The sequence below is a fragment of the Lithobates pipiens genome, unplaced genomic scaffold (assembly GCF_037356315.1).
Source record: "Lithobates pipiens isolate NorthernLeopardFrog02 unplaced genomic scaffold, aLitPip1_a1.2 Scaffold_8, whole genome shotgun sequence".
Taxonomy (NCBI): domain Eukaryota; kingdom Metazoa; phylum Chordata; class Amphibia; order Anura; family Ranidae; genus Lithobates; species Lithobates pipiens.
In genome coordinates, this window is record NW_027507903.1 from 274,420,463 (window position 1) to 274,447,422 (window position 26,960).

The 26,960-nt window shown below is 41.1% G+C and overlaps 1 protein-coding gene across 1 annotated transcript in view; it reads right to left on the bottom strand.

Annotated features, from left to right (window-relative positions):
- Positions 1 to 26,960, bottom strand: part of LOC143962680 (dynein axonemal heavy chain 3-like) — a 2,426,925-nt gene that overhangs the window by 97,411 nt on the left and 2,302,554 nt on the right. Inside the window, exon 71 of the mRNA XM_077472045.1 lies at positions 158 to 295. Within this exon, the coding sequence (XP_077328171.1) occupies positions 158 to 295 (138 nt within the window). The remainder of the gene's footprint in view (positions 1 to 157; positions 296 to 26,960) is intronic.

Below are 26,960 nucleotides of genomic sequence, written 5' to 3' on the forward strand. Positions count from 1 at the left end.
CTTCAAAACTGGTTGAGTTAATATACTTACCTGTTGTTGCCTGGCAGCCAGCAGCTTGATTATAAATAGATAACCAGTGATACCATGGATTATTAAGGCTTTCTTCTACTATTATATAGAAAGTATACTATTTTAATAGACTGGCTCTATATAGTACCTGAAGCTGCTTAGCACTAATTTTTAGATCAGAGTCATTGAATTCATAGGCTACATTCCAGCCAAGTGATCCATATGTTCGCCTCTCTTGAACAAGTGCATGGAAAAAGCACAAACCAAATAACAGCTTCTTCCAAACCTACAATGAAAAATAAAACAGGACACATTTAAACATTTATGTATGCCAGTAAATAAATGTGTAATAAACAAGTGCTAATATGAATATGTATATTAAGCTATTGTATGTATGTGAGAGTATTTATAAAAAAAAAAATCATAGCTGATCGTCAGTCGAAACTGAATGCATATGTGTTCTGTGTGAATGGGACAAAATCAAATGTTCTCTAGATGGAGCTGGTTATTATAGGAAGTAAGTATGCTCCTTAGCTCAATCTAGTGGTTAGTAGAGCAGAGCAGAGAGCCAGTGACTGACAGTTTGCTATTAAAGGCAGAATTGGGTCTGCTTTAAGTTCATAATTACTCTTTTTATGGCAAATATCTTAGAGGGATAAGATATTCACCAAAAAAAGAGTAATTATGAATTTAAAGCAGACCCAAATCTGCCTATATTAGCAAATTCTAGCATCACATAACTTAAGCAGGGGAGATTTACAGAATGTAAAGCCCCAGCAGATTTTCTGCTGATTTTTGTCTTCAGATTTGCCAAAACCATTTAGTGCAAGAGCCTGCCTGATTGCAAACAAATTGAAACTCCTAAGGTTTGACCTCATATTAATTGTTAAGGTAAATCTGAAGGAAAACATCAGCAGAAAATCTGATAGTGAGTATGGGGCTTTACATGTCCCCTATACCTAGATGAACTGGGCATTTCTCTGAGCTCCAGGTATGAAATAACATGATGGTGGAACACAGAGAAGGTGAGTAAATGCTCATAATGGTCCCTACGGTAAAGTGAACCTGTTTTAAAGAAACATTTTTTACACTGAATAAAATAAATTATTACATTTGCAAGCATGTCTATTGCTATATTTAAATCAGCCCACAGGTCTGTCTATATAGGGCTAATGTGTTTTAGGAGAAAGGTTTCATGAAAGTATGGCCCCCACCTTCCTAAAAGACTTAAAAGTATTGGCTTCATCTGGATCCCTATCGGGCCGGGCGCATGGATTAGGGGGGCAGCACGCCTCCGCCCTGTATGGATGGGCCGCCACTGATAGTTAAAAAGTAAAAAAAAAAAAAAAACGTACATTCTAAGAATTTAAGTAGTGATATGGAAGGAATGTAATTCAGGTTAATAAATGTAGTAATATTTATTACTATATATATTGTGTGGTTTTATACTCCTAATTGTATGAATTTAATAGGTGATACCGCTGGTTTATTTGTTATTATTCTGAGGTTGGATGGTTAGATTTGTTCTCTACTTTAATACGGGTTTATTCCTGTCTTTTTTTTGTTATTGTTTTATATTGTTCATATGCTTTGTTATAACTGAAAAATATTGAATAATGAACTATATATATATATATATATATATATATATATATAAAAACTTGAATTAGCTGTAAACCCTAGCAAAATTACATTTGGTTTGCTAAAGCATGGTGTCTTAAAAATATTTGCTATTTTTTAAATAAAATACTTGTTTTCAACTTTTTGCATCTCAGTGCTGCCTATTTGCTCCAGCTTACTGTCTGCATGCATGTGCCCAAAGATTGCTGCATGGCGTTTCTCAGAGTGGGTTTCCTGATGCCAACAAGAGTAGATCATACTTGAGTTAATTGTGTTGAAGGAGCCATTTCTAGCCTCCATCAAAAATTCTGTGTGTCAGGGTGACTATATTGAAGTGAGCACTATTGAAGATAGGAAAAGAGTGTTGCCACCCTACAACAGAATATGCCCGAACAAGGAACTTCATTGTAGAATCACTAGACATTATTGTAATGAAAAATGCTGAGTTTAAAATATAAAAAAATTTCTTCTGAAACTGTGTTAACATGTTTAAGCTTATACGATTTTTGAGAGAAAGACTATTCAGACTTTTCCGGTGCTACTTAATGTCAAAGTAGCACCTGAAAAGTCCTAATAGTTGTTCTCTTTTCTTTAAAAAAGGGCATAGTCTCCGAAGAATGTGTTACATATTGATTTATTCAAGACATCATTAGCTACCATTATTTTAGCTTATATAAGGTTTTAGTTATTGCATTTACATTTAATAACCCCCCCCTTTCTATCACTTTAGTAAGAAAAGGTTTCCATTTTGCTTTTTTTTTGTTTGATTGGCAAGTGGTAAACAATGAACTACTCATATAAAATATCTTAGCTAGAAACTAATTATGATTTTTGTGAACAATACAGTAATCTTGATAACAGCGTGCACCTGGCTTCAACTGCAGTTGTTGTAAGGTTGTTTCTTTTTTGTTGTCTATGTAAAAAACATCCAAGCGGAATTAAACCCCAAAACCAAAAATGTAATATATTGTAGCTTACTAAACATTAGATGTTGTGGCTGCATTTGTTTTATTTTATGAGGCTTTTTTTCCTTCTATATTCGACTGGTGATCTGGACATTAACACATTTCCTATATTAGGGTGCCCACACTGGATGAAGGAATAACAGGGACACCTTTGCAGCATTGTCACTCTGAGGGGAGGGGAGTATTTGATGTACTACTAGCAGATTTAGATACTCAAACTTCACCTAACACTTTTTAAACAGTTACAACAACAGTTTTTTTCCTTTTGGGAATAAAGGTTTTACATAAATAAATAAAAGCTGACCAATGTAAGCATCCCTGTCACTGTTAAAGGGTTTGTCTCAACCCTCTAACTACTAAATCTGTAGAACAGCTTGTTCTGTTGAAAAACAATAGACTTAAAAAAAAAAATAAATGGAGCCATCAAATCTAAGAATTGGTAAGCTGAAATATAATACATTTTGTTTTTTGAGTTTAGCAATGCTTTCAATACAATTAGATATATAAGGTTAAATAAATCAAAATATGTTTTCTTTCTTCTGTACTCTGCTTAGGTTCCAAAAAAAACCCTTTAAACGGTTAAAGTTGAGGATGGCAAACAATAAATGTAAAGACAAAAAAAATATTTGGAAAATCAACTCAAGCAGTAGTCAACAACAAGGAGGCATGCCAATGTAAATTTGGGGGATCTACTAGGTTTATGTAGTCCATATTTTTGCATGTGTGTATCTACATTACTTAACACTGGTAAAAAACAAATGGAATTGGTCCAGGAATGCAAATCCATTATTTGAATGTATTTTTGATTGAGTTACTGAGTTGAAACATGAAAGCAGATGAAAAAGCACTTTATTACGATAGCAGTAGAGAATGGCTTGTATTTTAAGTGTTTAGAACTTTATGTGAGTAGGGATGTGCTTCAGGTTCAGGCCAAACACGAGTCTGAGGCAAACCCAAGCTTTTTTATTTCACGAAAATGGAAAAATAATGTTGCAGTTCACCTCTATAACATCCAATTACAAATATTGTACTTCCTGGCATTTCATCTGTGGTTGGGTGTCCTAGAAAGGCCAATAAAGGGATTTTCTTATGTGTCAGCCTCCCCATCAGGGTTTCCAGCAGCCTTTTGTCAGAATGTATGGAAACTTGGAGTAGATAAGGAGAGCTGACAGAGTGTTGGCAGGGAGAGATAGGTGCTTCTATACCATAAAGTTTTCAGCAGTGATATATATATATATATATATATATATATATATATATATATATATATATATATATATACACAGTTCTATACACTTTGGGGTAGATTTACTAAAATGATTGCACACAGAATCGGGTGCAGCTGTGCATAGAAACCAATCAGCTTTTAACTACAACTTGGTTACTTTGATTGGTGTATCCTAGGTCATCAAAGGCTCTAAGCCCCATAGGAGGAGGAGAAAAAGGAGCCCATATAAATGGCTGATATATGTACATTGAAGGGTGAAGAGAAAGGGTACACTAGCACCACTTGCAGACAGGTGGCTGCTCTATGACCGGGAGGATTAAACAGAGAAGTGGTTTGTTGGCCACTTCACTACTTCATATTCCATTCATTACTGGTGGGATGAAAAAGAACCCAGTTCTTCAGAGTCTCTCCACACATCCTCTCTGATATGTGGACCAGAAAGGAAGATTTTGTGAAGAGCGGTCAGCCCATGTCCATGGGGTTCAATGCTTAACTTTAACTGCCTTCTCTTTCTGCTGGGCTTAAGTTTTATCTCCTCTATTTCCTCCTGCCTGCCCCTTCCCCTGTGTTATGGGAATTCTATAGCAGTAAATTTCCTCCAGTGTGGGGTATCCAGCCACCATCAGGAAATACAATAAATAGTATATTCTCATGCATCCTCAAAACAAAGCATTTTGGACTCCCTCTGGGATGGTGGCAGTAGCTCTTTACCCTTGTATCAAGGAGAGTTTTTCAAATAAAAATTATATCATATTATCCTACCTAATGCATGCAGTTTAAAACACTGCCTAACATATGTTTACAATCCTATTGTAGGTACTCAGGCTTGAGAACTAAAACTGAGCATCTGAGGCCCTAGGACGTGACAAATCATGCCAGTGGCAGAATTACCAGGGTCGCAACAGTCGCACTTGCGATGGGGCCTAGACATTCCGCCACTGTTGGGGGGGCCAAGTGGGGTTGCTATTCACACATGGCTATGAGCGGAGATCGTGTCTGTCATGTAACAGTAGCATTCTCCCCCTTCTCCCCCTCCCCTCTCCTGTGTGGGAGAAGGGAGAGCAGTGAGATCAGCTGTGTGTCCTCTCTCATCCCATGCGAGAGAGGACGGACGGACGGGCAAATAGAATGTTAATGCCGGTGTCTCTGTGCTATTGTTCCATGACAGACATGATCTTCACTCAGAGCCGTGCTGTCCTGAGAAGGCAGACGGCACTGATGGACATTAATAGAATTCACTGATGATCACTGATAGAAGGCACTGATAGTCCTTGATAGGAGGCACTGATGGACACTGATAGAAGGCACTGATGTGCACTGATAGAAGGCACTAATAGGCACTGATCGAAGGCACTAATGGGCACTGATAGGAGGCACTGATGGGCACTAATAGGAGGCACTAATGAGCACTGATAGGAGGCACTGATGGGCACTAATAGGAGTCACTGATTAACACTGATAGGAGGCACTAATGGGCACTGATAAAAGGCACTAATGGGCACTGATATGAGGCACTAATGGGCACTTATAGAAGGCACTAATGTGCACTGATATGAGGCACTAATGGGCACTGATAGGAAGCACTGATGGGCACTGATAGGAGGCACTGATGGGCACTGATAGAAAGCACTAATGGGCACTGATAGAAAGCACTAATGGGCACTGATAGAAGGCACTGATGGACACTGATAGAAGGCACTAATGGGCACTGATAGGAGGCATTTATGGACATTGATGGGAGGCACTGATGAGCACTGATAGGAGGCACTGATGGGCACTGATAAAGGCACTAATGGGCACTGATAGGAGGCACTAATAGGCACTGATAGGAGGCACTGATAGGAGGCATTTATGGGCACTGATAGGAGGCACTGGTGAGCACTGATAGGAGGCACTGATGGGCACTGATAGAAGGCACTGATGGACACTGATAGAAGGCACTGATGGGCACTGATAGGAAGCATTTATGGGCACTGATAAGAGGCCCTGATGGGCTCTGATAGGAGGCACTGATGAGCACTGATAGGCCACATTGATGAGCACTGATAGGTGGCATTGATGGGCACTGATAGGTGGTACTGATGGGCACTGAGGAACACTGATAGGCAGAATTCAGGCAGTATTGATGGGCAGAATTGAAGAGTACTGATAGTTGGCACTGATGGGCGCTGATAGGTGGAATTGATTGCCACTAAAAGGCGGTATTAATGAGCACTGATAGGTAACACTTGCAGGTGGAAGTGATGGGCACTGACAGGTGGCATTGATGAGCACTGATAGGCAGCATTGATGGGCACTAATAGGTGGCATTGATGAGCACTGATAGATGGCACTGATGAGTGGGGCACTGGTTATCAGTGTAAGCAATTTACTGACATTCTTGACAGTTAACGGCAGTCCTTTCCTAACACAGACACAGCATGGGAGGAAAGGGCTGTGGATAACCGGCAAGTCTGTTTACATGTGATCAGCTAAAGGGCCGCTGTGATTGCGCTGGATGCATGTCCCAGGGGTCATGTGGGAAGCACAGTGTTGGGAAGATGTCTATGTACACCCTTCCAAAATTGGAAGCCCGGGGCTTGGATGGAAGGGGGGGCCCATCATTGTTTCTTGCATCGGGGCCCTGAAGGTTCTAGTTATGCCTCTGAATCATGCTATTGATTTAATTCTCAAAATTCTTCTAAAAAGCAAAATATAATTTTTGAGTGGATTGATCATTTACAGTACATTTAATATACTGTAACTAATGACAGTATCTATGTGTTAGAAATAGATGTGCACTACACTTAAACTTAGTTCATGGCTGTAAGCTATAATTCACTAGTCATTATATTATATCCCACATTGTCCTTCCTCTGTTGATTTAAATGTTTGCTGTAATATAGGTAAACACTTTTGCTGTTATCCCTATTCAGACTGGAAAAAGGAAACCTGGCTAATTAGGTTTTCAACCACGGTCTGGGAACATCTGGCATCCTCAGGCAGGAGATTGACAGATCATCCAACTGCTTTAAGCGATTATTGTGGACAGAATAGAGATTTCATGAACAGTGACCCCAAAGGTTAGGTGACTGAGGTTCATAGTGCTGTCACCATGTAGCAAAGTTCAGCATAAAGCAACTGCCTCACAACCTAATCTTCATCTAAAGGAACTGATATACTCGGCTATTCCATTTTTACACTGGTAATGTAACCAACATGACATTTTTAGAGTACAGGTGATAAAGCATGCATGCATACAAAGAAAATTACACAAGCGTGGCCACCTATGTGTAGCATTAGAAAGGCTTTAAAGTGATACTAAACAGAGAAATATTAACTGCCATAATTCATTTACATAAATCATATATTATGCCATCGTATTTTTTTTATTCCTGAACTGCTGTTGGGTGGTTACATGATCTTTCCATGTTCTTTGGGAAAGTTCTTTGGCAGAGGCTTCTTTTACTCTGCTGATATATGCTCTCGACAGTGTGAGTCTGTGTCTGCACAGATTGGTGCTGTGCCGGTCATATGACTTAAGAAAAAAGTTTCAAAAGAGCAATTCAAATTCAAGATTATAAATATCAAATAACTTACATTTTACGGCTTCCAATATATCTTTATTGTACATCAAATGTGTATTTTCTGTGCATTAATATGGCGTAGGCAAAGTCAGAGATGACTGGCACTAGCTTTCATTTTGTTCAGGGGACATCTGCATCCAAGACTCTTTTTTTACTTTACAGGTATTAGCAATTACATTTGATATTTTTATCACTAAACTAAGCATTTTGTGAGTTTCTTGGTGCATGCAATCAATCAGCATATTATATCCCACCCTACAGTGTTTTGCAATAGGATGGCATGAAGGCAGTGAGAGGGAGGGGAGTGTCATTTAGTTCTTTGTATACACCCACATGTGTGATTAGTCATGTTGGCTACAGAAGTAAGAAAAGGGAGGAAATGAAGAGCTTAGAAGGAAACTTAAATTTTAGCATGCTCCGTAGAGGACACCAGCTGGTCTACAAAATCTTAACCTGCAGTGGGGACACAGAGACTATGGGAGGGGCAGCTGAAGGCAGGCTCAACCTGAGAATATTTCACTTTACACAAAATTAATACTTTAGTGGCTTTGTGAGTATGAACACTGTTATATAGCATGTGTATGAGATGAGATTTTTTCATAGTCTATGTTTAATGACACTTTAATGATAAGAATACAATAACCACACAAAGATAGCAAAATATGATATCTATTATAAGCACATCCCAGTACAGATCCCATTTGGATGGAAGGCAGATCACTCCATTCCAGGAAAAGAGCCTGAGCATCTCCGAAACACATAGGCATGCCCCTTTTGCTCTCCAGCAATGTCTGACATAATTTCTGATCAAGCCTTGCACTCCATAGAGATTCCTGGCTTCTTAGTCGCCAGATATGAGCTTGTTTCCTGGTTTCTTCCAACTGGCCAGCTGTGGTGAGGCTGTTTCCTGAAATGGAGTGATCTGCCATTCATCAATATGGGATCTGTACCAGGATGTGCTTAGAATAGGCACCATATCCTGCTACCTTTGTGAGTTCCTGATTGTCTTTTTGTCATTAAAGTCTAATGCTACACTTAGGTGGACACCCTCTGGTGTTCTTTTCTATTCATCACAGAGAATTTTTCAGTCTGTTTTGAGGTGCTGCCACATGTATATCAAGATTATTATTAATTTAAATGGAGTATTTCACCTTATGTGAACTTTTTGGAACTGTTAATGCCCCCATAGTTTTTACTCTTTGGCCATTACTCATCCACATCAAACAAATCTCTTGCGTAATGTTTTGATATGTTGTAATTTGTTTGTATTCCCCCAAACTCTGCCAAATTCCCAAAAAACAAATTAAGAACAATTCTGCTTTCCTCAAAAGTAGAATGAGCCCATCACTCTTCTTTAGGTAAATTATAATTAAGTGAAAAAATATTTAGGTGCTCAGTTTTAATTTTGAGGATGGACACATATTTCTATAATGTGCACCATCTCTCTGTGTATGGGCAATTAATAAGTATTTTTTGTTCCCAATTAAAATTAAGCGTTGACACAATTTACATAGACTACCTACTACTGGTTTATTTATATTCAGCACAACTAAATTCCCTATGCACTGCTGGACAGAACAATTCTTTTGCTTTTATATAAATGTGTCCTAATTTCGTTCCTGATCTGCCCACACTTATATTTTTCCTAACGTTTTAGGGGTGGCGGGACACAACAATTCCAATTTCTGTAAGTGGAAACACCTCGACATAATCATGATACAACAGTCCAACCCACATTTATAGTTTACTCCCTTAAAGAAGATTTACTATATTTGTTAAAGCTTTATAAAAGGAAAAAAAGTATGACCAATGCCCTTTTACCCCTACTTCTCCTGTGGGTTTAGTAAAAAAGCCCACAGGATAAAGTCCAGCAGGTTAAAGCAGGCTCTGGAGGTATCACAACTTTAATGCTGGGATCCACCTAGATGCCTGAGTGGCAGCTGCCTCAGTCTCTCAGAGCACAGCATGGTCATAAAGCTTTTACCCTCCACCACTGTCTGCCTATACTGCTAGCATAATTAATGTTTGCTGATTGATATCTCTGGTCTCTGGCAGCAGACACACACTGAAGATGATCTCTGATATTTAGCGCACCATGGGCTGGGTTCAGCTCCATTTAACAAACAAGCTAAAAAAATTGGTTAGCTCTGCTGTAAAGTGTACATTCACTAGTAGCAGACAGGACTAAGTTATAGATTTGTAAGTGCTTAAAAAACAAACACTGTGCCACAGATCTCTGAACAATTAGCACTGAGTGGCTGTTCACAAGGGAGAATTTGAGAGAAGGAGAGGTGACTACAGTGCTGGCTATAGATTCTCCAGGAGAACACCCATAAATTGGGTTTCAGCCTGGGTGGAGCGACAGCATAAGCACAAGAAAAAAAATGTGCTTTAATGTGCAAAGGGGCTAAAGATCAAAACAGGACCAAGTGCTACATGCACTTGGTCCCATGAAGGATCTAAAATGATTTCAAACCTAAAGAAACACTTCTCTAAGCACATTTAAAAATAGTAACATGATTTTGATCTGTGAAGTTGTCTTTATAAAAAAAAACTTGTATTCGGAAAAAAAATAGTAAATTAAGAATGATTGTGTATAGTATACACAATAGTATATAATATACACCATAGAGTGATAAAACATACCTAATACATCACTGTGAACGGTTTGTAAACACTACTATTAACATTTACTAAAAGCAAATAGAATGTGCACTTTCCAAAGTTCAGTTGCTCCAGAGCTTAGTAAATGAGGTAAAGCTAAACTTTCAGAATAATACCCAATCACATGCAAGGAAAATAAATGCATTTTTGCTTGCGCGTGATTAGATGATGGAAGTCAGCAGAGCTTTTACTCATTTACTAAGATCTGGAGCAACTGCTCTTGCAGTGTGCAGCTGCACTTTGCAAAGTGCACAATCTACTTTCCTCTAGTTCATCACCCCTTTATGCCTTAGCATCCCATAGCCAGTGCTGTCAAGTAGAGGAGCGTAGGACACATTTAGATGTATGATGACAGTATGTCATTATTTGCATAGGCTATTCAGGCATAAAAGCAGCACTTTGAAAAGCTTTGCAATAATACTGCTCCTGAACTTAATGTTCACTTAATGGTGCATAATATCACATTTAGTTCACATTTTTCTTGAACACACCATACTTTCCCTAGACAATCACATTTTATTAGGTAGGATAAATGTGATATTATTTTAACACTGTCTAGACAATGTTTACGTCAAGATTTCCAGTTTCTAAAAACACAGCAAAAAAAAACGTATAGCGTTATGTATTGCAGTTATTTAATATAACTGCCAATACATTCATATATTGTAACTAAGCAGTTTATGTCTCCTAGTTACTTCCTCCTCTCAAGTGATTTCTCCAGGCAGGAAAGCTAAGAATTCTCGCACACTGAGTGACCTTTGCAATAGCATTAAGATCTCCCAGAATAATAAAAGAACAGTAGGTTCTGGAGAAGTTAAGCTCTATGTGAGATTTTCCAAAAATGCTCTCTACTCCCTATTCTAACAGTTTTTATTCTGTGCTAAGGTCACGTCAGACTGCATGTTTCCTTTTGAACATCGTCTTCAAGAAAGCTGTCTTGTAATGAATAGAATATGCATAAATGTAATGTTGAATATATGAGATTTTAGGTATTATTCTACATATATTTTCAGAGGCACAATTGTTTTTTTTGTTTTTTTTAATGTCTATCTGTAGCTGTTGGAAATATCTTAATTAATGAATTGTATTTCTACACAAAGCCTTTTTTTTTCTTTTTAGTTTGGGATAGTCTCGGACTCATGACAGCTATTCAAATAGGGGATTTCCCTTCACTCTGGAGAACAAAAGCATATGGATGAAATCTCTTGAACAGGACTCAAAAGAAAAAGAAAACTGACAGTGGGCTTTAATCACTCAATAAATAAATAATTTGCTATACATACGCTAAAAGTCCAAAACTATCCTACAGTGGAGCAGAAGACAAGTTGGATCTAGTATCATTTTATTATGTTTGTACAGCAATCAGTACAGGCTGGGAAAAACTAGGTAGAGTATTTTGGTATTTTGGAACTTTTTGTCCAATTTCAGATTGCAATTGTAGGTGAAAGTAGGATTTTGAAGAACAACCCAAATCTCTGCAGGGCCCACTTTAGTGGAAGGTTTTGCTTAAAGTGATAATAAAGTCATGTTTAGAAAAAATAAAATCTATTCAAGTATGCATTCTTAACTAAAAGAAAGTAACTTCTGCTGCTCTTAGCTTCCCCCAAATACAATATTTTTTATTGTGCAGCTGTGATCAAACTTCCTATGGGAGGGTGGCTATGTTTGTTCCCCATGGTCCCGCTGTGTATAGGAATGTACTACATATGAAAACATACAAGATATAGGATTTATATGGGTTGATTTACTAAAATGGGAGAGTGCAAAATCTGGTGCAGCTGTGCATGGTAGCCAATCAGCTTCTAACTTCAGCGTTCATTTAAAGAGTATGTAAACGCAACAGTTCATATTTCTGGTATGCTCCTGTTGTACCATGTATTTGTTTGAGAAAGTATCCTGTTCTCCTTGTATTGCTTCCGTTGTGAGAAATCCCTGGTGTTCCTGCCAGCCCTTCTGTGCTGGGAACTTAGCCTGTTCTCCTAAACTTAAACTTATGCAGAAAGGCCCCTGCCAGCACAGCCATTCACTGTGAAGATCAGTGTACTGCTGTTTCTCCTCCCCCAGCTCACTGGGCTATTGCAGGTGCAGCTATGCAGCTGAGAACAGAGATTACGTGATTACTTATAAAACAGGGAAAAAAGGTATTTATAATGTTTTTTATATTTATGCATAAAGGTTTTGCCTTTCCTTTCTATTTTAAACTGAATGTTTTTTTTCTACAAGGTGAAGGTTTACAAACGTTTACAAACTTTAAACTTTGACAAAATAACCTGGAGGCTGATTGGCTTCTATGCAGCACTGCACCAGATTTTACACTCTCCAGTTTTAGTTAATCAACCCCACTGTGTACACAAAGCAGCGCACAAGGTTTACAAATAACATGAACTGCTTGCTCAAAAGAGCCGGAAGTGGGGTGGGGGGTTCAGGAGCTCATGGAAGACGTTACAAAGAGGCATAAAAACACACTAATGCTGCATACACACGGCCGGAATTTCCGATAGAAACAGTCCGATGGGAGCTTTTTATTGGATTTTCCGATGTGTATGCCCATTGGGCTTTTTCTGTCGGCATTTCCAACAGTCTTTAGATTGAGAGCCTGCTCTTAATTTTTCCAATGGAAAACCTTTCTATCGCATTTTTCGATCGTGTGTATGCAATTCCAACACGCAAAATTCCGACGCATGCTCGGAAACAATTTGACGCATGCTTGGAAACATTAAACTTACCTTTTATAGTACTATAGAATATGTTGTATGTTGCGGTGTTATTGACCCTGTGTAGGCAAGACAATTTGAGCGAAATTCCGTCAGAATTTCGAAGGAAAAACCATCAGAGCTTTTTCCGACGAGAATTTTGATCGTGTGTACGCGGCATAGGAAAAGGTGTATAGTGCAAGGCTTCAGACTACAAAAACACAACCAGAAATGGGTTAAAAATGTCATATGTAGGTCATAGAAGGCCATGGAATTTAACCTATACAATGGTATTTAAAGAGCCACTGTCACTTTGTCCTTATTATATTGCTGTAGTAGAAAGAGATTTCTGGGTTTTGGGGGGTATGTGACCTCATCCATGCACAGTGATGTAAACCTCCTTAATGAGCTCTAACATCTTCCAATACTGGGACTTACTCAAGGTGGACCCCTGCAGCGGTTAGACAGCAGGGGAGTGCGAACTGCTGAGCATACCATGCTGAGAGGTCAGCCATTAGGAGGCATTCTTATCTGCAATGACCAGGTGACAGTGTCTCTTTAACACTGAAAATAGCAATGGGACGTAGTGGCTCTTTGTTGCTGCATACAATTGCTATATTAGTTAAAGTGCACCTTTGCGCATGAATATGACTTCCTCTACTCTGACTCCACCCCCTTCCAAAATTTGTTTTTTTTTAACAGTAAAGGTGAGGATGGCATATGCAAAATATCTTGCACATGAGCAGGAACATAGTGGTTCTATAGAATCCTACAGGGACCCATGGCTTGTCTGCATATGTGCAAAGTCATGCACAGCCCCCCTTACATGTGCAGAAAGAATAAGGTCTCTACCAACTGTTGGGACCCAACAGATGTGCAGTGTATCTGAAAATGAGAAGAGATTTTGCATCTGCCCAGGTTATGTCTGCATATACACAGGATATCATTCCACGATGGCGCTGCGGTCAATGACAAAGAAGAACTTTGGTCTGGAAAGGGGAAAATGCTGGACTAAATTTATTTTTTTGATTTTTTTTTGTATACATATAGGAACAATTACCAGGGAATGAACATAATATTTTAGCTAGGTAGGCTGAAGTTTCTCTACAAAACCTTCTATGCATTCCATTTGACTGTATCCATGTATTGAATAATAAAACCTTTGACAAAAACAACTTATTAACGAAGCCTTGAGTGATGCTTTGGTATGCAGTTTCTTATTATTCACATGGGCAGAGAAAGCAAATTCAGGTCTCATAGATTTGTACTATGTAAATAGTATTAGGATTAAATGTAAATAGTTCTGTGCACAAGCTATATATCAAAATGCACATCAATAAAAAAAAAAGCCGCAAGATGTTACACTGGTTCCTATAAAGCTAGATTAATGTCTGTAGGATGTGACAGCCGATAGCTTGAATTTGTGTATGTTGACCTTCACATTATACGTGAGAGGGTACACCAGTAAACAAGGACATGGCCTGGAAGTTGTAAATTAATTTATATTGTTATTAAGAAAGCCTGCTATGGAATGAAGAGAAATATAATAGCTTTGATATAAAATTCATTCAGATATGACACTTTTCAAGTGGTTTGCAGCTGCAAATAGAAAAGTTCTTAAAAAAAAATCTTAAGTTGCCATGGCAACCTGTCTTGTAAGTTGCGTGCTCAACTTTTCCATTTTATTTTTCCTATCCTGGGGTAATGCATGATAGATATCTTTCCAAGGTTAGGAGAGAGGTTTGCGGCAGAACAATAATCCTCCCATGAACTACCCAAACACAAGAAAATATTTCTTAATTAAGCAAAAAGTCAAAGCAGCATGCTCATTACTGTGAAATATCCGTCTATATCAGCTGGGAAGCACAAAGCTGTGTGATGAGAGCTTAATGAGCACCAGAATAACGCACAATTTATACACTTTACTTTCATGTTATTGTCAAAACAAACATGCGTGGGATGGTCAGGAATCATCTCGAATAAAGTACCAGGATAACCTTATTAATCCAAAAATGTTTTATTTGTGTGCCCTAATATGCTTGTATACAGCTGCTATACACCTAAAGCAGTTACACACAATGCACAGTAATGGATAACATGCTCTGTGCTGTATTGCAGTGTCTTTTGTTTAGAATGACACCTCAATATACAAGAAGCACCAATGGATCTGCACTTGCTGTGTGATGTGGGGCACTGCATTAAAAAATATATACCACATGTCTGCTTTCTTTTGCTGTGTGTTAGCAGTTCATTCTAAGTCCCCAGTCACTCTAGTGTGTTGGGATAACATGTTGTAAAAATGCACATTTTATTGCATGTTACCCCTTGAAATGTGAGTTGCAAAGCTATTTTTAATTGGATCCCAACACACCTGGGCAGTGAACAGCAATGCACTTGCACCGTGTTGAATGCCTGGTTATATGTGTATTGTGGTGCATTGGCAGCTCATTTAAATCAAATGGGTAGCTTAACACAAGGCAAGTTAGTGTGCGAATACCACACATTGAACACAAATACCACATATTAGGCATGCACATTTTACTGCTGCACACTAGTGTGAATGGGTCTTAAATGGGTTGCCCTAACACAATGCACATTACCGGTGAACTACTGCACAGAAACATGCCATCAGTAATACAACATTATGGCAAAATGTGAAGGGGGTCTTAAAGCAGAACTAAACCCATTGATTTAACAGTTTCAAGAAACAATAGTGTTCCCCACATGTATCAAGAATGTCACTATCACATTTGCTGTGCTATCAGCCAAACTATTAAACCATCAAATGGATGGTGTCATAATTGATCACATGTGTGCAGCATCATGGACGTTTAAGATCAAACAGAGGACAAAATGGCATCTTTCTTGGTTGAAAAAGATGGAGGGTTTAGTTACGCTTAAAGATTCTGCATTCATACAAAGTATGGAGTGAAAACCATTGTCTCTGTGATTAAAGTGACTCTTGTTTAAAAAATAAAGCAAACCCTGCAAAAAAATGATAGGAGTGTTTAGTTCCATTTGAAGATTCTGCATTCTAGCATTTAGCTTTCACTTTGCGGGCCACAAAAGAAGATCCCACAGACCGCCATTTTGGCAGCCTAGATATATAAATATGAAATGATGTAGAAAACCATTCTAAATTATCTTATACTACAGTAACATCTTGTGTTTTTCTGCAATGTTGGCAAACTCCTAATGTTTGACATCAGCCTGAGAACTGCTGCAGTCATGCCTACAATGGATAATGATAAAACCAAGATAGTGATCCACCTTGCTAACATTGAATTAAATCAGATAAGTAGAAGGTTGAATGCTAGTCAAGTACTTGCACATAGTTTGGCTTAGTGTCTTTTAAGCCTCGTACACACGATCAGATTTTCCACACACAAAACATCAGACTTTTGTCTGAAGGGCGTTGGCCAGGAACCTGTCTTGCATACAAACGACACACAATTGTCGGCCAACAAAAACAAACGTAGTGACATACTATGTGGCTTTTCAGCTCTTTAGCACCCCCGTTTGGGCACCTTCTGCTAATGTTGTGTTTGGTGAGCATTGATTCCGAGCACGCATGTTTGTATTTTGGACTTTTGTCTGACGGACTTGTGTACACACGATTGGAAAATCCGACAACAGACCATTGTCCGTGGAAAATTTTAAAGCCTGCCACACATCTGTCTGCAGAAAATCCTACAACAATTGTCCGATGGAGCGTACAAACGGTAGGATTTTTCCCAACAGTCTGCCAACACACAATTCCTGTCAGAAAATCTGATCGTGTGTACGAGGCTTAACCCTTAAATGTGGAGGGGGGTGGGTGTTAAAAACAATGCTGGTCTAAGAGCTCATTTACACTTGCTTCGGCTTCAACAATGCTGGACAGGCTTTCTGAATGCTTGTCAAAACTCCTATCACTAAATAAAATGGTTAGTTTACAGTCCCGATTAAAACCCACTTTTGCTGTTCTTTGCTTTGGATTCGCTTCAAAAACGATACCTCATGTAGCTTCAAAGCATCTTCAAAGCCTCCATAGAAGTCTATGACAAAGCTCGCTTGAAGCCCCACTGAAGTCGCACTGAAGCCTCACCGAAGCCTCACGAAGCCTCACCAAAGCCCATAGAAGCTCCACCGAAGTCCCATAGAAGCTCCACCGAAACCTCATCAAAGCACCAAGCAAATGCAGGTGTAAACAGGACTGTAATCTAACCATTTTATTTAGTGACAGGAGCTTTGGCTGGCGTTCAGAGAGCTTTAGCAAAAAGTGTGCAAAGCCATGCTTTGAAACAAGTGTATACTAGCCATAACTCTCCTGGATTGTTTTAACTTAAAGCAACTTGTTGGTGTCCCCACACATACCAGGGGGTATATCATGGATTTGGTCATTACAAACTCTGCTGCTCTTGCCAACCTGCTGGTGTATGATCTAGGTGTGTCTGATCACAAGGCCATCTCTATGGATTTGTCATCCCCCTCTGCCCTTTGTAGGCCTAAGCGGAACATCTGTTTTAGAAATATAAAAAGCATAAACTCAGATCTTTTGGCAGCAGACTTTGAGCATCTTTCCACACATTTTTTATCAGCTAACGAAGCAGTGGATTATTACAACAGTGAATTTAGCAGCCTCTTGGACCTCCATGCCCCTGTTAAAACAAGAACAGTCACCTTCACCCGTTCATCTCCCTGATTTACAGATAAGCTTCGTAAGATGAAGGCAGCAGGGCGGGTCCTTGAGCGGCGCTTTAAAGCCTCTAGTCTCACTGTTCATAAACAAATTTACCGGGAGCACCAACAAAAATATGCACAGTCTCTTAAAGAGCCAAGGTCACAGTTTTACTCAAATGCCATCAGAAATAGCCCAGGAAATTCTAAGCAGCTTTTCTCTACTGTAAACCACCTTCTTAAACCAAAATCCCCTCCACCTACTGCCCTTACAGAAGAGCAGTGCAATAAATTTATGGATTTTTTCACTTCAAAAATTGAACATATTCATTCTGTTCTTTCTGGTCCTCCCACCCAAACTGTTCCCCAGACACAGATCATTTCTAAACCTTTAAACTGTTTTCTTGAGGTGTCATCAGATGAGGTGCAGAATATCATCAGGAAGATGAAACCCTCCCCCTGTTCCCTGGACCCTCTTCCAACCTCCCTGGTAAAAATTCATATTACTGCCGTCAGTCCCCTGATCACCGCTGCTATAAATGATTCTCTCCAAGCTGGTCACATTCCCTCTGTTTTAAAAACCGCTATTATCAGACCATTGCTTAAAAAACCTACTATCAAATTATAGGCCCATCTCAAATCTTCCCTTTATATCAAAAGTACTGGAGAAAGTAGTTGCCATGCGTCTTCAGGACCACCTCAAATATAACAACTTCTTTGAAAAATTTCAGTCTGGTTTCCGCTTTGCTCACAGCACAGAGACTGCCCTCGTTAGAGTTACAAACGACCTTCTTATATCATCTGATGCTGGTTTTCCCTTCCTCCTCATCCTTCTGGACCTTTCGGCTGCATTCGATACTGTTGACCATGGCATTCTTTTAAATCGGCTCCATTTTACCACTGGACTCAACGACACAGCCCTCAGTTGGTTCAAATCATACCTCACAAACCGGACAGAGTATATTTCCCTGGGTCATTTTAAATCAAATTGACATACAGTTACTTGTGGCGTCCCCCAGGGGTCAGTTCTTGGCCCCATTCTTTCCATTCTCTACCTCACCCCCCTTGGCCAAATTATCAGCCGCCATAAAATTTCATTCCACTGTTATGCTGATGACACACAGCTTTATGTAAATGCAACAGCTGAAACGCCATCTTCACAGTCATCTTTATCAGTACTCTCCACATGTCTGGAGGAGATAAAGATATGGATGGAGCATAATTTTCTTCAATTAAACAGTTCCAAAACAGAAGTTGTTCTGATTGGCACTCCTCATCAGATCAAATCATCACCTATAACCAGCATTACTTTTTCTGGCTCTAACATACCCCTCTCATCAACAGTTACAAATCTTGGTGTAAAAATGGATTCTCAACTCACTTTTGAAACCCATATAAATCATCTATGTAAGACTTTTTTCTACCATCTTCGTAATATTTCTAAACTCCGTCCAATTCTTTCTTTTTCTGAAGCTGAAAAGCTGATTCATGCCTTTGTCTCCTCCAGACTGGATTACTGTAACACACTTCTTATTGGGATTCCTGGAAAGAGTCTGCAGAGGCTTCAGTACATTCAAAACTCTGCAGCAAGGATCCTATTGAGAGTGCGGAAACATGAGCACAATACCCCCTTCCTCCACTCACTCCATTGGCTTCCTGTTTCCGCCCAGATTGAGTATAAGGTTTCCCTTCTTACACATCAATGTATTTATGGACATGCCCCACCATATCTTAAAGAACTTCTTAACTCGCAAAACACAACTCGTTCCCTCCGCTCCACTCACGCAAATCTTCTTCAAATACCCAGAACTAGACTAAGGACAATGGGAGACAGGGCCTTTTGTGCAGCTGCCCCGCGCCTGTGGAATGCCCTACTTGACATCCTTAGGGCTCCTCAATCTACTGAATGTTTTAAAAAAGGCCTTAAGACATTTCTTTTTAGCAAAGCTTTTTGTTCGTTTTAGATGTTTGTTTTATTTGTATAGTTGTTCATTTTAACTTGTAGCACTTTGAGATATTTTTGATGTAAAGTGCATTATAAATAAAATCTATTATTATTATTATTATTATTAATAATAATAATAATAATAATTCTCTATTAGACACTGAGACCACCCATCACTTCGACCTCCAAAATAAAGTTACAGCAGACTAAAGATTGCTGGTAAACCCTTCAATCCCTTTGTAAAACTTGGGATTTGCAATTAAGTGTCCTGGTTTTAGTCACCTTGGGGGCACTGAATCCTAGTCAAAGGTATGTAAACAACAGCCTCTCAATGCATTCAGGTTGCTACTTCCTTTTTAAACCTTGTAGTGAAGGGAAGGGATAGTGGTTTGGTAATAAGTGAAAATATGCAAATGTATTTATTTTCTATTTTCGGGATGGAGCACAGGCTTCCTGTGTGAACTGAAAACGGGTAAAGAACCCTTTTACCAGATTATTAAAGTGGAGCTTTTCCTTAAAAAAAAAATAATAATAATGCAGAAGAGACATGCCACAGTATGTCTCTTCTGCAATAAAGTTACTGTCTGCACTGTAAACTGGTATGTGCATGCTGGGATGACTGAATTCCTGTGCAGGCATGAGAGTGAAGTCATTTTAGCTAGAGCAATGGAAACTGGGGATCAATACCCTGAAGTCTTCAGGCTGAAGATGGCAGTGGCACGGAGCTTCTGGACATCCTAGCACTGAAGAATAGGTGAGTATAGTTTCACTTTAAAGCAGAGTTACGCTTGCAAAAAAAAAAAAAGAAAAGTCAGCAGCTATAAATACTGCAGCTGCAGACTTTAAAAAAAAGGACACTTACCTGTCCAGGGCACCTGCAATGTCCTCACCCGAAGCCGACCCATCCCTCGGCTCCGGGTAGAGGTGCCGGCACCTTAAGTAAGGGAATCTGAAAGTGAAGCCTTGCGGCTCCACAGCCGTTTTCCATACTGCGCATGCGCAAGTAACGCCGCACGTTCTGACTGGTCCCTGCTGTTTTCTGGGACCTGTGTGTCTCCCAGAAGACAGCCAGGGGCAGAGACAGCGTAGATTGCCTTGGATTCTGAGGCGATCTTTCACCAGAAGTGGGAGAAAATGCCTGTATTAGACAGGTATCTGCTCCCCCTCGAAAGGTGCCAAATGTGACACTGGAGGGGGAGAGGAACCGAATAGACGGAAGTTCAATTTTTGGGCTGAACTCGGCTTTAAGGTATATCTAAACACAAAACTTTTTTTTTCAGTTTAGAGTGTGAAAAATGTTAAAACTTCGGTAAGGTTTTATTGCTCTTTATGTCCTTAACCTCCCTGGTGGTATGATTATTTCAGATTTTAGGTGCTGAAATCGTTGCCATTATTTTGCATGGAAATTTGGCGTTTTATATTGTAGGCCTGTAATTCTTAGGAATAACTCACTGAAATCTGTCCAAACCAGAGTCTAGTAGACATCTTAGGTATGATAAAGTTTGAAATAGAAAATCATAAATTATAATATAATAAATAACTATAAATAATAACAAATAATAATATAATAATAATAATACTTTTTATTCAATACATTTTAGTAAATAATACAATCAAAAACAATGACATTTTTTTTTTTGCCAAACAAGGGTGCAATATTAGTAGTCATATTGCTTCAGTAAACGTCCCAGGTATGGAAAATTTTAAAACATGGTACAGCACAACGTCCGACGTCAAAGTCAGGACAGTAGGACCTGGTTTCTTTTCTGATTTTCCTTCCAGTGTCGTCACGCTTAGAGCAGCAAACCACACACATCCTTGTGGGTGCTGCCTTCTTTTCCGTTGGTGGAATGTGGTCCATAAAGTGCCGACCAGTCAGGCGTTCTGGGTTGACAATGCCAGCAGCACGACGTCCAGATCTATTTATAGTCGTTGGTGTTTGGTGCTTGAGAAATATAAGTTAGACAACTTTCCATACAAAGTCCGCATGAACAACAGGCTTGTCACTCTTTTTTTTAGAAGAATGAAAGCATTCCACAGGCTGCTCCAGAAGGTGCCTGAAGGTGCCTGAAGATTTTTTTGTAATTTTTTTTTGTTGCTTTCTCATGGCTGGGTAAAAAGTCATGGCCTGGTCAGCTCAGTCAACACCTCCCATAGTGTGGTTGTAGTCCATCACAACTTGTGGTTTCATTACGTCTTTTCCACCTTTTGTGTGTACCATGACAGTAGAGGTGTTGTGAATAGTACTCATTAGGCGCACATCTTTTTTGTCGCGCCAACTCAGTGCCATAATTTTGCCTTTCTGCCAGGCAACTATTTCTCCTGCCTTGAGCTTTTTATTGCCAAAGGTTGGTAGCATGTCATGCCGGTAATCTCTAACGGTCCCATATGCATCCGTCTTATGCTGTAGAAGGAACTCATAGAGTTATGGAGAACAGTAAAAATTATCTGTGGTTACACAGTAGCCCTGATTCAGCAATGGTTCAATCAAAGTAAGAACGGAAGCGGTTGCCATTCCACAATTACTGAATCTTTCATTGAACTTGGTTCCTTTTCCGGTGTAAAGGATTGAATTCCATATGTAACCAGTGCTGGATTCACAGAGCATGAATGATTTTATGCCAAAATGTGTTCTCTTATGCCGCGTACACACGGGTGGACTGTATGGCCTACTTAGTCCGCCGAAACACATTTCAGCGGACAGTCTGCTCGTGTGTGGGCTTCAGCGGACTTTTTCAGCGTGCACTACGGCGGACTAAGTATTTCGGAATGTTCGAAATACTGTCCGTCGTACTCGCATTTCGGCGGACAATCCGCCCGTGTGTATGCCAGTACGCCGTACTTTTGAAATGAGCGGACTTTTCCCGCCCGGAGAAAAGTCCGCTCATTTCGAGCGGGTATCCAGGTAGGCGTGGCCCGCGAAGGAGACGTCGCTGGCCCCGCCGCCTGGTATGGACTTAAAGGGGAACCCCAACGCCAAAAACAATCGGCGTGGGGTCCCCCCCAAGTCCACAACAGACCCTTGTCCAAGCACGCTACCTGGCCGGCCAGGAAAGGGGGGCGAGCGAGCGCCCCCCTCCTGAGCCGTACCAGGCCGCGTGCCCTCAACATGGGGGGGTGCCTTGGGGAAGGGGGGGCCGCGCGGCCCCCCCACCCCAAAGCACCTTGTCCCCATGTTGATGAGGACAAGGGCCTCTTCCCGACAACCCTGGCCGTTGGTTGTCGGGGTCTGCGGGCGGGGGGCTTATCGGAATCCGGGAGCCCCCTTTAATAAGGGGCCCCCGGATACCGGCCCCCCACCCTATGTGAATGAGTATGGGGTACAATGTACCCCTACCCATTCACCTGTAAAATAAAAGTACCAAAAAAAACACAACACACGAGATAAAATACTTTATTGCACAGCTCCGGGGGTCTTCCGTCTTCGGGGGTCTTCTTGCCGGACTCCTCCGCTATCTTCTTGTAGCTCTTTTGCTAGCGGAGGAGTCCGGCTTTCTTCCTCGCCGCCGGCCTCTTCTCCCGACTTCGGGGGTCTTGTCCCCCTCTTCGGTTCTTCTGCCGGGCCACCGCGCCTTCTTATAGCTCTTTTACAGGCGTGGCCCGGTCTTCTGTCGCCGCCGCCGCCGCCTTCCGTTCTTCTTCTTCTTCTTCTTCTCCAGGAGATGTTGCCTCGACGATCTCTCCGGCCGGAATGCCAGGGACGCACTGCGTGGCCACTTATATAGGGACAAGGGGCGGTGTCGCATGGCTTTATGTCACATGGGTTGGTCACATGGGTTGATGTCACATGGGGACTATGACATCGTAAGGAGGCGGGGTCACCATGTGACACCAACCCATGTGACATAAAGCCATGTGACACCGCCCCTTGTCCCTATATAAGTGGCCGCGCAGTGCGTCCCTGGCATTCCGGCCGGAGAGATCGTCGAGGCAACATCTCCTGGAGAAGAAGAAGAAGAAGAAGAAGAAGAAGAAGAAGAACGGAAGGCGGCGGCGGCGGCGGCGACAGAAGACCGGGCCACCGCCTGTAAAAGAGCTATAAGAAGGCGCGGTGGCCCGGCAGAAGAACCGAAGAGGGGGACAAGACCCCCGAAGTCGGGAGAAGAGGCCGGCGGCGAGGAAGAAAGCCGGACTCCTCCGCTAGCAAAAGAGCTACAAGAAGATAGCGGAGGAGTCCGGCGAGAAGACCCCCGAAGACGGAAGACCCCCGGAGCTGTGCAAAAAAATATTTTATCTCGTGTGTTGTGTTTTTTTTGGTAGTTTTATTTTACAGGTGAATGGGTAGGGGTACATTGTACCCCATACTCATTCACATAGGGTGGGGGGCCGGTATCCGGGGACCCCCTTATTAAAGGGGGCTCCCGGATTCCGATAAGCCCCCCGCCCGCAGACCCCGACAACCAACGGCCAGGGTTGTCGGGAAGAGGCCCTTGTCCTCATCAACATGGGGACAAGGTGCTTTGGGGTGGGGGGGCCGCGCGGCCCCCCCTTCCCCAAGGCACCCCCCCATGTTGAGGGCACGCGGCCTGGTACGGTTTAGGAGGGGGGGGCGCTCGCTCGCCCCCCTTTCCTGGCCGGCCGGGTAGCGTGCTCGGACAAGGGCCTGTTGTGGACTTGGGGGGGACCCCCACGCCGATTTTTTTCAGCGTTGGGGTTCCCCTTTAAGTCCATACCAGGCGACGGGGTCAGCGACGTCTCCTTCGCGGGCCCCGCCTATCTGGAGACGCGCTCGAAATGAGCGGACTTTCCTCCGCGTGTGTGGGCGAGTCCGTTCATTTCAAAAGTAGGGCGGATAGTATGGCGGACTTAGTACGCCGTATTAGTCCGCTCAAAAAGTGGTGTGTGTGGTCAAGTCCGTTCATTCGAAAGTATGACGGACTGTCCGTCGGATTGTCTGATGGACTAAGTTGGCCAGACAGTCCGCCCGTGTGTACGCGGCTTTAGACAATTTAGACAATTTACTGTATCCAGCTGAGTCTTCTTTTGTATGCCATTAGACTTTCGTCAATACTGATGTCTCTATAGGGTACATAGGTCTGCTGGAAATTTTTCTGAATAATTTGATATACCCCCCAAATCTCTTTGAGTTTTGGTGCTGGATGAGAAGTCTTGTCAAATTGTTCATTATTTTCAAAGTGCAAATATTTCATAATAAGAGAAAATTTGTACTCCGACATGACGGTGCCAAAAAAAGGAGTGGCTAGTAATTTGTTGGTTGTCCAATACCATTTCTGCAGGGGTTTCCCCACCACTCCCTGAAGAATTATGAGGCCCAGAAACTTCCAGATGTCCTCCTTGGTTACTGGTTCCCACTTTCTGCTCCTTGCAAACCTCTGATGCGTAGCAGCTTGTTGTTCCTGATACCAATTTGTCTCCATAATTTTTTTTCCTATAACCTCATCGGCCACAATGAGTTGGAGGTATGCCAATGGGTTGTCATCTTCCACATCCACTTTTATACCACGTGTTCCAGTAAATGGGAATCTTGGGGGCACTGCATGCTCCGTTCCACAGTCAATCAAGCACCATGTCCACACATAACTTGGCACAGTCGCAGGAACATCACTGAAATAGCTTTCCAAGCCTTATGACGAACTTCCCCACGAATCTCTATCACTCAATTCTGCAAGCGATTCTTTATCACTGTCTCTGTTTTCCAACAGGTCATATGCCGCTTTTGACATAGAGGCACGCTTTTTTGATGCCATGGTCGTTCCACAGTTTCCAGACACAAAGTGTCTAGAAGTTACCAGACACAGAAACTGTAGGCGAGGGAACTGGATAAAGCACTGGGGGCAAACTAAGGTCAATTTTATTTTATTTAGTAATGTAATCCAAAAGGGTTACAAAGTATCAGTGTGTTTGTGTTTTATACTTTTTGAATTTGCCGCTGGTTCCACCTCCCTGTGTCGTGACGCTCGCAGGGAATGGAAGCCAGGGCACACAGTGCATCGGGCGGAATATGTGGAAGATCCGGCCACCGTACACAGCGGGAATACATCGTGGGATCCCGGGGACAAGATAAGTAACCTCTTCCAGGATCCAGCGATGCGATCCTGAGGCTTGGGGTTACCGCTAATGGTACTGAAATCTCACCCCGAGCCACACTCGGGAATACTGCCAGGGGGGGTTAATGGGTAGATTTACTCTCTATATTTATGGTGACATTGCCACCTGGACAGAAAACTACGGAAGACACATTTCTGACCAGAACAGGAATAAAGAGGAAATCTTCCAGTGCATAATGATTGTGGTGACAACCTTTTAAGATCCTTGCTTTGGATTGACTTTTTTAATTTCTTGTTATGCCTCCAGGAAACAAAATGAAGAGAGATCTTCCCAATTGGGTATAGACTGAAAAAAATAACTGGGTTTTACTAAAATTGAAAACAAAAATACATTTTTTTTCCAGATGTATTTTAAAAGAGATGGCAGTGACCCTCATTCCCAAGTGGATCATCAATCAGGGCCAAAAATGTACAGGTCATGTGACTTGGGTTGCTGGTTCATGTAAATCAATCTGCTCATCACCATTGGTTTAGACAGTCTGGACTTACAGATGTCCCCTGTGTTATTCCAGGCATATCTATTTGGGAAACGAAAAAACATAAGCCGCGCTTAAACAAAGAAAAATGTGATCAGCTACTTGTACAGTAGTATTAAGATATACACTATATAGGGTACAGTAATATTAGGATATACACTATATAGGGTACAACAACCCTTTAAAAATATGTGCGTAATATAGAACACATATGTATTAATGTTCTAGATTCAAAACCTCACTGCTGTGATTCGCTATATATAATAAGAATACATAACATAACTTATAAATACGAAAAATATATAAAACATCAACACCCAGTGTATAAACAATAAGTCCGTGTATAGAACGCCAAAATGATTGACGTAAGGCTGTAAATATAAGACCTCTAAAAATAAAACATAATGTTCATGTAATCCAAACTGAGAAAAGTCGTGTTCAATCCACCACCAACATGTGTTGAGATTTGCTGCTTACCAGACGAATATGACCCCCCACTACAGAGGGTCACACAGAGCTCTATGAAATTGTGCACCACTTCCAGCCACGGGGGAGGGGATTCCACGATGTACTCCTGACCTTGCTGCTTCAGAAGCTCTTGGGAAGAAAAGCTCGCTCCCGTATACTTGGCTCAAGGTCCAAAAGAAGGACTCAAAGGCAGGGGCATCAAAATCATAAAGGGAGATAAAACTCAAAATAGTATAAAACCCTTTTATTTTGGGATAAAAAATATAAAAATACACTTACAGATGTGTAAAAGAAAATACGCCTTAAGTCCGTGGCGCCGGCCGGACGCACATGGACAGACCCGTTCTCCTGGAACCCGTCACAAACACGAGGTGATAAGTAGCGTATTTTTCTATATCTATTTGGGAGAAGGGTCCATTGTGTATCTAAAATAGATTAGATAACTTTATTTTGTCCTGGGGACATGTTAAAAATTCCTCAGCAATTTGCGTCTGTGGTCAGCACAGAAAAGCCTTTGCTACCAAACTTAGCCTGCTGACTTCCATGGCCCCATGACAATAACTGATTGAATGATGTAGATTTATCAAACTGTTTACTGC